Source organism: Dromiciops gliroides, chromosome 5 (genome assembly GCF_019393635.1).
Source record: "Dromiciops gliroides isolate mDroGli1 chromosome 5, mDroGli1.pri, whole genome shotgun sequence".
NCBI lineage: Eukaryota > Metazoa > Chordata > Mammalia > Microbiotheria > Microbiotheriidae > Dromiciops > Dromiciops gliroides.
The window spans coordinates 220,919,168-220,931,845 of NC_057865.1; the positions used below are offsets into that span (position 1 = coordinate 220,919,168).

General features: G+C 48.2%; 1 protein-coding gene across 2 annotated transcripts in view; it reads left to right on the plus strand.

Annotated features, from left to right (window-relative positions):
- The first annotated feature begins 4,613 nt into the window (after window positions 1-4,613).
- SP1 (Sp1 transcription factor) overlaps window positions 4,614-12,678 on the plus strand; it is a 45,372-nt gene continuing 37,307 nt past the window's right edge. Inside the window, exons 1-3 of one of the 2 annotated variants that reach the window (XM_043966324.1) lie at window positions 4,614-4,749; window positions 9,862-9,998; window positions 10,489-12,001. In XM_043966324.1, the coding sequence (XP_043822259.1) occupies window positions 9,885-9,998; window positions 10,489-12,001 (1,627 nt within the window). In that variant the 5' untranslated portion in view covers window positions 4,614-4,749; window positions 9,862-9,884. Of the gene's footprint in view, window positions 4,750-8,781; window positions 8,898-9,861; window positions 9,999-10,488; window positions 12,002-12,678 lie in introns of those variants that run through there. The other variant, XM_043966322.1, reaches the window with a different exon arrangement.

The window sequence follows — 12,678 nt, forward strand, 5'->3', positions numbered from 1 at the left end:
CCAAAAAAAAAAAAAAAAGAAGATGAAGGAAGTTGTAATTCCTACTGTTAGCACTGGACTTTGGAATTTCTACATTCTTGAGCCCATGAGTTAGCTAGAAACCTCTGTGTCAGGCTCTCTGCTCAGAGAATAAACAAAATAAAACCACAAAGCAAAAGAATGAGCCAGGTCTAGTTTTAGGCTGGTCTAGGTAAGTACATATGCCCGGCTACCATTTGTACACAGCCACCATAGCTGCAGCTAGATCAAGTCACACGTTTGAAATAGAGGAACAGAGAGAATGGCAGACTTTGACCACTTTTTCTGTTTGTTTGTTTTCTTTTTGGTGAGGCAATTGGGGTTAAGTGACTTGCCCAGGGTCACACAGCTAGTAAGTGTTAAGTGTCTGAGCCTGGATTTAAACTCAGGTACTCCTGAATCCATCCAGGGCTGGTTCTCTATCCACTGTGCCACCTAGCTGCAAACCCCCCCCCCACTTTGACCACTTTTAATGACTACTGAGTAGCCTGAGCTTCCTGGCTCAATTGCCAATCATCTAGATGGTTCAGTGGATACAGAGTTGGACCCGAATTTAAATTTTGCCTCAGCTACTTATTGTCTTTGTGCTCTGGGCAAGTCACCTGTCTGTCTCATTTGTAAAATGAGGATAATAATAGTACCTATTTCCTAGATTTGTTCTGAGGATCCAATGAGATAAAAGCTATAGAGTGCTTTACAAACTTTAAAGAGCTATGTATATCCAACTTATTGCTTTTCTTATCATTATTATTTGGCACAGCACACCTACAACAAGTAGGCCTGGGCTAATCAAGCAGGGCTAGTACCTCAGGTTTGAGCCTGGAACAAAATGGAAATGCCAGTCCATTTAACATTTAGCAAAGGGAAGTTTACTTAACCGTAGCAGGGGAAGTATATGTAGTGAGAGGATAGTTTTGATTCACCAGAGCTCAGCTTTCCTGGGGCCTGGGCCCGTCATGCTGTTGTCCTACCAGTCAGAGGTTCGAGGGAGGAGCTAGAGTTCCTTGTGTCTCTGGAACTTCACGTACTCAGGCAACCAGGAAGTCAAGAAACTGTCACTGGCCTGAACTTTGTCCTTAGGGCCAATTAAGTCTCCAGAACAATTTCAATACCTTAAAGGAGAAAGAACTAGCCCAACCCACAAGGCAGCGGCCTGGGATAGATAGCTAACCAACCAATCCCTAAGTATTCATTAGTATTCATTAAGCACATGCTATGTGTCTACCACTGACGTTAGTTATTGGGATATTCCTGTTGCCTCATTCTTTCCTCTTGATGGTAAGGTTCTTCTAGAGGACCGCACCATCACTTAAATAGCTTCAGGGATGTAATTATCGGACAAGTCTAATCTCAGGGCTGCAAGAAACTTGTCATAGGGGAAGCAAGGTGGCACAGTGGATAGAGCACCGGCCCTGGAGACAGGAGTACCTGAGTTCAAATCGGGCCTCAGACACTTAACACTTACTAGCTGTGTGATCCTGGGCAAGTCACTTGACCCCAATTGCCTCACCAAAAAAAAAAGAAAAGAAAGAAACTTGTCATAGGTAGCAGCACAGGGAAAAAAACAAACCACCACCACCACCAAAAAAAAAAAAAAAACCCCAACCAACAACAAAAAACCAAGAACAATTTCAAAACCAAAAGACAACAAACAACGAGATGACTCCCTGAAGGGGTAACCCAATAAGGGAGAAGGCAGATCAGAAATCCCAGGTATTGCCCTACCCTCCTGAGACATGCCCAAGTCCCAGATCACAGTGGGTCTCCTGCTATAAAGAGGAGATGAGGGGTACAAGGAATGACAGTGCTATGGTGAAGATAACGATATCTCTTGCAGACCTTTTTGTGGAACTTTTCTCAGTTGATGAGTAGAGAGGTAGCCCCAACCCAAATACTGTGTTCAGAAATGCTCGTAGAGGTGATGATGATCCTTCTCAGTATCTCCCCCTTCTCTGCATTGGCTCACTTTTTTTTTTTTTTTGGTGGGGCAATGGGGGTTAAGTGACTTGCCCAGGGTCACACAGCTAGTAAGTGTCAAGTGTCTGAGGCCGGATTTGAACTTAGGTCCTCCTGAATCCAGGGCCACTGCGCCACCTAGCTGCCCCCCTTGGCTCACTCTTACTATCGTCTTTCTCCTTTTGCTAATTGCCTCGGGGCTGTGGGTTCTTGACCATGCTCTATGTGATCCTTTTCTTTTCTCTCTGATTTTAGGATTCTCCCTCTCCAGCAATTCCTCATTTTGGTTCTGAGATATGCAAATCCCTTAAAGTGTGACCAAGTCTCTCAATCAATGGCTTTGATTAATTTAAGTCAGCAAGTATGTATTATGTATTTACTGTGGGCCAGGCACTGTGTTAAATTCTGGGATACTGAAAGGGCAAAAACATGCTTCTGCACCTCAGTGAGCTCACATACTAAGGGAAAAGACAACATGCAAGCAACTATGTACATACAAGTCATATACAGGTTAAGTGGAAAGTAATCTCAACTAGATGGTAGGTACAGTGGGATAGCGTGCCTGGCTTAAAGTCAGGAAGACTCATCTTTCTTAGTTCAAATCTGGCCTCAGACACTTATTAGCTGTGGGACCCTGGACGAGTCACTTAACCCTTTTTGCTTCTGTTTCCTCATCTGTCAAATGATGGAGAAGGAAATGTCAAATCATTCCCAAATCTTTGCCAAGAAAACACCAAATAGGGTCATGAAGAGTCTGAGAAGACTGAAACAAATGGACAATAAGAAAATCTCAGTAGGAAGGTCCTAGCATTCATTACAGGAAGAACCCAAAGGAAGCCCCAAGAAAAGAATGACTCTTTCCTAGTCTTCCTCATCTCATGGTTCATCAGATGCCATCAGACCAGGCTCTCTGCCTAAACTAACATTTGTAGCTGTCTCAAGTTAACCCCTGACCTCTTTACATGTTAAAGCAAAATTCAGGTCCCTAAAAAATGTTTGGGCAATGAAACAGCAGCTTATTCTATACTGTCTGTGGATGGGCATAGGCCACCGTTGGGATCTAGGTCCTGACACAAATCCAGAACTCTTTTCATTGTACCTGGTGGGGTTCATTGTACAAAAAGTGTCTGTGGAAGCACTCTCTTTTTAATGCAAATCCCTGGAAGGCCTAGGGTGCTCCTTGCCCAACAATAAGCTTTCTTTCTTTCTTTTTTTGTGTGTGAGGCAATTGGGGTTAAATGACTTGCCCAGGGTCACACAGCTAGTAAGTGTTGAGTGTCTGAGGCCAAATTTGAACTCAGGCTCCTGAATCCAGGGCCAGTGTTCAATCCACTGTGCCACCTAGCTTCCCCCCCAACAATAAGCTTTTAAGAAGCCTGCCACAAGCCAGGTACTGCCACAGGTGCCGGGCGTACAAGGACAAAATGAAACAGTCAAGTTAGCTATCTATGGGTGAGCTGACATTCTGCCCTGGGAGAAACATGCACACAAAAATAGAGACAACACCAATAGAAGGTAAGGTCGGGGGAAGACATCAGTGGCAGGGGAGAAATCAAGAAAGCTTCGAAGTGAAGCTGGGGATTTTCAGAAAAGGGAGTCCATGTTCCATTTATGAGGAACGACCTGTACAGAATCACAGAAACATGAGACAGGATGCCAGGTACATGCAATGTTAAGAAAGCCACTTTGGCTATACTGTAGAGTACATGAAAGGGGGCGGGGGGGGGGGGGGGAGTGAGCCTGGAAAGGCAGATTCCAGCCAATTTGTGAAGGGCTTTAGCCCCTACTGATTGGAGGAGTTTGTTTTATGATCATGATAATAATCCTATATGGCATTTTAAAGTTTGCAAAAACGCATTACGAATATTATCCCATTTTGTTTTGCACGACTGCACACGTAGAATCTATATCACATTGCTTGCCTTCCCAAGGAGTGGGGGAGGGAAAGGACAGAGGGAGAAAATAGGGAATTCAAAGTCAAAGTTTTGTTTACATGTAATTGAGAAAAAAAAATTAAATCTAACTCTCCTCCCCAAATATCTCATTTTATCCTCACGATGGTGCTATTATTACCCCCATTTTACAGATGAGGAAACTGAGGCAAACCGAGGTTAAGAGACTTGTCCAGGGTCACAATGGCTAGGAAACAGCTGAGGTTGAATTTGAACTAAGGTCTTCTGGACTCTATCCACTGTGCTACCTGGCCACTGGAGTTTATTGAATTGGGGAATGGTTACACTATAGGTGGTGAAATGGATAGAGCACTGGCCCTGAAGTCAGGAGTACCTGAGTTCAAATCCAGCCTCTGACACTTAACACTTACTAGCTGTGTGACCCTGGGCAAGTCACTTAACCCCAATTGCCTCACTAAAAAAAAAAATCAAATTTAAAAAAAAAGAAGAGCAGAGTATAAAGTACACTCAAATATTCAGTCACTCAGCTGTTTAGTATGTTCCAGGCATTGCATAAAGTGCTGAGGCTACAAAGTTTGGGGCCTACCCTCAGCCAGCTCACATTCTAATAGAGAGACAGATTTGCAAACAACTGTACTAACATGATAGGTATACTTTACGTGGGAGGCGATCTGGTAGGCAAGGTTAGTCATGGGGGGTGGGGAAGGTGGGTGGGACTAGGAAAACCTCCAGCAGAATGTAGGATTTTCGTTGATACTTGAGGGAAGTCAGGAGGCCAAGGCGGAGGAAGAGCATTCCAGACGTTGGGGACAGCCAATGAACAGGCACCGAGTCAGAATGGAGGAGGCCTGAGTCACTCAAGGTAGGAAGGGGCTGGGTTGTGACGAGCTGTGGGTTGTGACGAGTTTTAAATGCTAAAAAGCATTTTATGTTTGGTTCTGGAAGTCACAGGGAACCACTACATTTTATTGGGGAGTGTGGTGCAACTTTAGGAAAATCCCTCTGGCCACAGAACAGATAATGGGTTTAGCCTACTGGCCAGCCTGGGGCCCCCAGTCACCTAATCTACCTACCCCCAGGCTTCCAACTCCCTCGTCCTGACTACCCCGACCTCCTCCCTAGACTACCCCACCCACTTCCCCACTTCTCTACCCTCTGAGATAATTTTTAAGATGACAGACCACCTGAAGACTATATTCCTGGCATGAGGTGATGTGAACCTGCACCTGGGAGAGATTTTATGGTACCTTGGTAACTGATTAGATTTGGCTGAGGTGGTTTGTGAATGAGTGAGGAGGCAAGGATGGATCAAGGTTGGTACCCTAGACTATATAATAGGAAGGGGCTGGCTCCAACCCCAAAGATAATGAGTTAAGTTTTGAACTAGTTGAGTTTAAAATGCATGTGAGAGTGTTTGAGTTGCCTGAAGGGAGGTCACGAGTTAGGTTGGGCCTGGATGAATAGATATGAGAATCATCTGCATGGAGATGATAGCTGACTTTGGAGAGCTAACTTTAGTTAGTATACTGGGAGAAGGGGGCCCAGGACTGAGTGTATGATTGTAGGTGCTGTGGTGTCTGATCTAAAACTTGAGGCTTGTCAGTGCATGTTTTAGAGCACCAAAGTTTATCAAAATTGCTTTTATCGATAATGTATAAATTGTTCTCCATGTTGTGCCAAATTCTCTGCCTCAGTTCACAGAGGTCTTTTCCAATTTCCACTTAACATTTCACTATTTCCTAATGGCCCAATAATATACCATCATTTGTTTAGGCACTCCCCACTAAGTGGACACCTGATAGCTTCTAGCTACTATGAAAAAGCTGCTATAAATATTTTTGTACAGGTAGATCCTTTTCCTATTTGATTTCTTTGGAGTATAGGCCTAGGCAGGTATAGTAACTTTATGGGCATAGTTCTAAATTGCTGTCCAGAATGGCTAGAACAGTTTACAACCATACTAAAAATGCCTTTTTGTGCCTGTTGTCCAGAAGCCTCTCCAATATTTGTCATTTTCTTCTTATGTTTGTTAATTTGATAGGTGGGAGGGAGAACCTCAGATTTTTTTCATTTGCATTTCTCTAATTAATGATCTGGAGCACTTTTATATGGCTAATTGGTTTGGATTTCTTCTTTTGAAAACCTCCTGTTTCTCTTTTGGCCAGTTTTCTAATAACGACTGGCTCTTAAATAAATTTTAATCTATCCCTTATGCATCTTGGATATGAGACCTTTATCAGAGAAACTTGCAACAAAGATTTTCCCCAGCTATCCTGTTTAACTGCATTAGATTTTTGTGAAAATTTAAAAATTTTATATAAACAAATTTCACCATTTCATCTTATGTGGTCATCCGTTGTTTGATCACGAACTCTTTCCTGTCTCTTTGAAAGGTAACTTCTTCGGGGCTCATTTAATTTACTTATACGGCCAGTTGGAATTTATCTTGTCATATATTATGGTGTTCTGTCCTTAATTTCTGTCAAACTGCTTTCCAGTTTTCCTAACAGTTTTTGTGAAATAGTGAGTGATTTTCTTTTACTCCATTCAGTAGCACATGACAGGTCATTGAAAGCTGATGATAGGAGTAATCCAAACAGGGAGCCTGGGGTATGCATTATTCCTGATAGGATCTGGAGGCAAGGGGGAGGGTATGAAAGCTCTTCCATTTTCTTTCCCTTTGATCCTTTAATCAAGAGAGTTCTTACTTAATCAAAGGAGCCCCACCCTTAGACAAGTATTTATTAAGCATCTATCTACTAGGAGCTAAATTGATCAATGACATAAGTTAAATACTTCAACTCTCTAAGGAGTTTATATCCTATTATGGGAGAAGTACTGAGAAGATAAAGCAATAATCTTATCAATTATCTGTGTTTACACTTCTCTCCCTAGCTCTCCTACTGGCTATCTGCCGTACTAGATCTTGCCCTAAATCCCAGCTTCTTAAAATGTCTCCACCCCATATGGGGGTCACATAACTGAATGTGGGGGGTTGACAAATATTCGGCAACAGTCAAAAGGTTACGTATACCTATTTTATATACCTATATACCCCAGGGTCGTATAAAAATTTCTTCGGCAAAAAGGAGTCGCGAGTGGTAAAATTTTAAGAAGCCCTGCCCTAAATCATCTCTCTAGTCTGGAGTTTTTACAATAACCTTCAACTGATCCCTTCTGCTCTCAATTTCTTCCAGGCCTAACGACTTAAGCTCTCTTGCTTAAAGGTCTTCAGCATCTCCCTATTGCTTCTAGGACGAAATACAAAAAAGCATTTAAAGATTTCCGTCCTGGCTTCAACTTTCCTTCTTGATTTTTGTAACTCTACCTTCTCTCACCCTAGCAAACTGGCTTGCTTGCTGTTCTCTGAATTTGACTCTTTCAGGCCTAGCATCCCCTCTCTCCCCCATCCCTTCATCCCCAACATTCGCCTTAACCCCCCTCCCACCGGCAGCCTTTCCTCCCTTCTCCTAGCTGCCGGCTCTCCCCCCCTCCCCCACCTATACAGCACCCGGCACAAATTATGTACTTAACACTTTGTTTCGTCGTCTCTCATATTAGAGTATATTTTGCTCATCTGCTTAAATATTGTCCTTCCTAATTCAGAAACTTCTTAACTCGGAGTCCGTGAACTCCAATAATTTCAATATTCGGCAATCCCGGGTACCTGACTTTTTGTATATAGAGTTTGTTAATGCCCCTGGGACTAATAAGAGTGGACACTTCCCGGAGGGTTCAGTTTCTCCCCCGTGCTTCTTTCTGTGACCCCTAAGCCTCGTTCTGGGTAGGTACTCGAACTGAATATTGTTCAGTGACGGAGTAACAGGGAAACCCCGCGTGTCCAGGAGATAACCAGGGGTAAAGCTGGGGTAGGCGGAAAGGAGGACGGAACACGCGCCAAGCGCGACCTCCAGCTGCCCCTCCCCCCTCTCCCCGCCCCGGGAAGGCAAGGCCTGGGCGGGGGAAGAGAAGCTTCCCCAAGTTCCAGTCCTAACTCCCCCCCGCACGGGCCGGGGCGGGGCAGGAGGGCAAAGGGGACGGAGCAGGGAGGAGGAAGGGGGCGGGTGGGCTCCCCACACTCCGCCCCCGGAGGCTAGAGCCCCGACGCCGGCTCGCTTAAAACTCGTGAAGACGCCTGGGTTAAAAAAAAAAAAAAACAACATGGCGGCAGATCACTATTGGCACAACCCCCATTCCCTCCCCAGTACTAGGCGCCACTGGCCAACGCCCATTGGCCAATTTAGGGCGGTGCCCGGCTAAATCTGTTTCCTCATTGGTGGACGGGATTCAGAGGGAGGCCGATTCCGCTCTCTCGAGCTAGGACTTCCCTCACAAAACTTATTTGGTGGTTTATTGGCTGTCTTATCACGTCAATGTAAATGTAGTCCCGTCTGCTTCTAGGAATCATCCAATGATGGTTTGCCTGAGTGCCTTTCTCATTTGTGATTGGTCGGCTTCAGAGAAGCCCGCCCCTTGTTCGCAAATCTGTACTTTTCCGAGCTCTGTCTTGAACTCTGATTGGTCAATCATCTCGTCATTTCTACAAAAATTGTCCTATCCGTGCCGCGTATAGAGCCCGCCTGCTTCTTGATTAGCGTGTTCACAAGTCTGTTTTTAAAAGGTCCCACCCCTCCCCTTCAAGCCCCATTTCTTATTGGACTAGTGAACTGGAGGGCCGATCCTAGAAGGCGAACGCCAGGCACGCAACGCCCTTCTGCACTGAGGGCACCGCCCTAGCAAGGCAGTGATCCTTCTCATTGGGCAGTCGATCCGCCTCTCTTCCGTAAGTCCCTCTTTTCCCCCTCCTTCATTGGGCGGGGCAGCGGTGGAGGGGCGGGGCCTAGGCCGGGCTTGTGGCGCGCTGTTCCCTCCTCCTCACCCCCCCCTCCCTGTCCGGTCCAGGTTCGCTTGCCTCGTCAGCGTCCGCGTTCTCCCCGGGCCCCCCCTAACCCCCCCCCTGCTGCAGGACCCCCCCTCCTAGAGCTCGTGCCCGCGCTGCCACCATGAGCGGTAAGGATCCGTGCCCTCCACGCCGGGGGCTTGGAAGCGGGTGAGGGGGCGCGCGCGCGGGCCAACCGGGCGGTCCCCGTCGAGAGGGGGGGCGGGCGGGAGGCGGCGGCGGCGGCCTTGGTCCCGCCCGGGGCGGAGGGAAGGGGAAGGAACGAGGGAGGGAGCGAGCTAGAGCCGGGGCAGTGGCGGGGCCTCCGAGGGGGAGGGGGGATGGGCTGCCCGCCCCGGGGGAGGGGGCAGCGCGGCCTCGCCCGCCCCCTGCCCGCCCCGGCCACGGGGGACGGGCCTCCCCCGGCCGCCGCCCGCCCGCCGGGCGGCCCGCCCGCCTCAGGCTCCTCCCGCGGGGGCGCTGGAGCCCCGCCGGCCCCGCCCGGGCCTTACGCCTCCCGCCCGCCCTGGGGCCGCCGCCGCCAATGCCGCCGCCGCCGCTGCCCCTGGCCTCCTCCCCCACCCCGCTGTTGACCCCCCCCACCCCTTCGGGCCCCCCCCTACCGGCCCGCCCTCGCCCCGCCCATCCCTCCGAAACCGCCCTGGCCCCCCTCGGCCCGCCTCCTCCCCGCCCCCGAAACCGCCTTCTCTCCTCCTGCCCGGGGACCCCCACCCCGTCCCCTCCTCCGGCCGCCGCCTCCGCTTCGCCGGCCCAGGCCCGGGTCTTCATCGCGCCCCTTTGCTAGAGAGAACCCCCATCTCGTGAAGGGCCGCGGGCTTTAGCTGCCATGTCCAGCATCCCCCGTATCCTCCCTCCCCGGAACGCTGGTCCCCTGCTCCCGAGCCGCCTGCGCCCGGCGTGCGGGAAGACCCCCACGCTGCGGCCCCGCATTCCGGGATGACCGGGACATTCAGGGCAAACTGCCCCCTAGTCTCCTTCTGCCCTTCCTTCCCTTTCCTCCCAGCTCGCCCTGTACCCTCTCCACCACCCTCCCTTGCTGCCTCTGAATGTTTTGGCTTTTTTAATCTTCTCCAGACCAAGATCATTCTGTGGATGAAATGCCTGTTGTGGTGAAGATTGAGAAAGGAGTTGGCAGCAATGGTGGTGGTGGCTTTTCCCAGACTCGTAGCAGCAGCACAGGCAGCAGCAGTAGTGGAGGAGGAGGTGGCCAGGTGAGTGAGGATGTGAAAACCTTTTGCTAAGTAGAGGCCCCGTAGTAATTCTTTTTAAGTAGGGAAGACTCTTGGAGTGGAGGAAATAAGGTATGGAGAAAATGATGTTTTGGGGAAATCCCCTCAGATGAGAAATCAAGTAATGAAATAGGGATAGGACATTGAGCGACTCCTGGCATTCTTCTTTCAAATGGTAGCATAGTTGAAGACAGTATTCTTAATAGAAAGTGTGAATGATTTTTGCTTCTCAGGTTGTGTTATTAAGTGCTAATGCCTGAGAAGAAACTCCTTGGTTTGCTTCATCAGGAGGTGTTGTGGATCTCCCACTGTGTTCGTTTTGTACTTGCTATCTCATGTAATATCTTTGCCTATGTTTCATGCGGTAGTCTTGATTGTGTTTTGTCTCTTATTTAGCTTCTGGGTATTTGTGCATGACTGAGGGCTGCCACATGACAAGTCAATAATCCTCCTCCCTTTTCTCTTTCACTAGGAGTCCCAGCCATCCCCACTGGCTTTGCTAGCAGCCACTTGCAGCAGAATCGAGTCACCCAATGAAAATAGCAACAACTCCCAGGGCCCAAGCCAGTCTGGGGGCTCAGGTGAGCTGGATCTCACGGCCGCCACACAACTCACCCAAGGTGCCAATGGTTGGCAGATCATCTCCTCCTCTGGGGCTACCCCTACCTCAAAGGATCAGGGTGGCAGCAGCAGCAACGGTAGCAGTAGCAGTGAATCCTCCAAGAACCGCCCAGTCTCTGGTGGGCAGTATGTAGTTACCACCACCCCCAATATACAGAACCAGCAAGTTCTGACAGGACTTCCTGGAGTGATGCCCAACATTCAGTACCAAGTAATCCCCCAGTTCCAGACTGTTGATGGGCAACAGCTGCAGTTTGCCACCACTGGGGCCCAAGTTCAGCAAGATGGTTCTGGTCAAATTCAGATAATACCTGGGGCAAACCAGCAGATTATTACAAATAGAGGGAGTGGGGGCAATATCATCGCTGCTATGCCCAACCTGCTCCAGCAGGCTGTCCCCCTCCAAGGCTTGGCCAATAATGTCCTCTCAGGACAGACTCAGTATGTGGCCAATGTCCCAGTGGCACTGAATGGGAACATCACCCTACTGCCTGTCAATAGCGTTGCTGCAGCCACCCTGACTCCCAGCTCCCAGGCAGTCACAATCAGTAGCTCAGGCTCTCAAGAGAGTGGCTCACAGCCGGCAACCTCAGGGACAACTATTAGCTCTGCTAGCTTGGCAACCTCACAAGCCAGTTCTGGATCCTTTTTCACTAATGCCAGCAGTTACTCGTCCACAACCACCACCAGCAACATGGGCATTATGAATTTCTCTACCAGCGGAACAGCCGGGACCAATACTCAAGTCCAGACGCCCCAAAGGGTCAGTGGGCTTCAGGGATCTGACTCTCTGAACGTTCAGCAGAACCAGACACCTGGGGGTACGCTCCAGCCCAGCCAACAGAAGGAGGGAGAGCAAAACCAGCAGTCACAGCAACAACAGATCCTCATCCAACCTCAATTAGTTCAAGGGGGACAGGCTATTCAGGCCCTCCAGGCTGCACCCCTGTCAGGTCAGACCTTTACAACCCAAGCTATTTCTCAAGATGGTCTCCAGAACCTTCAGCTTCAGGCTGTTCCCAACTCAGGCCCCATTATCATCCGGACACCAACAGTGGGGCCTAATGGGCAAGTCAGTTGGCAAACTATTCAGCTGCAGAATCTTCAAGTCCAGAACCCACAGGCTCAGACAATCACCCTGGCACCAATGCAGGGTGTCTCTTTGGGACAGACTGGCAACAGCAACACCACCCTTACACCTATTGCCTCAGCTGCCTCCATCCCTGCTGGCACAGTCACTGTGAATGCTGCTCAGCTCTCCTCGATGCCAGGCCTCCAGACCATCAACCTCAGTGCACTAGGTGCTTCAGGAATCCAGGTGCACCAGCTGCCAGGCTTGCCACTGACCATAGCAAATGCCACAGGTAAGGAATATTCAGGATGGGACTGAGATGTTTATGTTGTAGAACTGACTTCGGCAAGTCAGTGGAGGAGCTCCAGCCTAGGGATAGGACTATTTTTCAACTGCTTGCAGAGACCTGTCTGGCTAACACTTCTGTCTAGGCAGGCCTATACTAGAGAATTTACAGTGATGTGGAATTAAGTATTAGCAATCATCCTCCAATTCCCCAGTGCATCTAGAGTCATATTATTTGTTGGTTGTCAAACTTTTTATTAGAACAAAACTTCAGTTACCTGGAAACCCTGAATCATAGCATCTCAAATGAAGACATTTAGAGCTGGAAGGGACGTCAAATCCCTTCAGTCTTATTTTACAGTTGCAGAAATTAAGGCAAGAATTGCTCAGGCACACAACTAGTTAATAATGACAGAAGCCACAACCAGAACAAAAGCCTCTTGACTTAATTTATAGTGCTTTTTTCTTGATTAACTGATTTATTTTTTTTTTAGCCAACATTTAGAGATGCCTATCATGAAAAAGATTATGCTGTATAAGAACTTAATTTTTAAAAACTTCAAGGGAATTTCTGGAATCAGTAATTGAGAAGAGGTTGAGCCCAATTTCTCATACCTTCTGCATTTGTAGTAGTCTCAATGTATATACATATTTTTTTGGTGAGGTAGTTGGGGTTAAGTGACT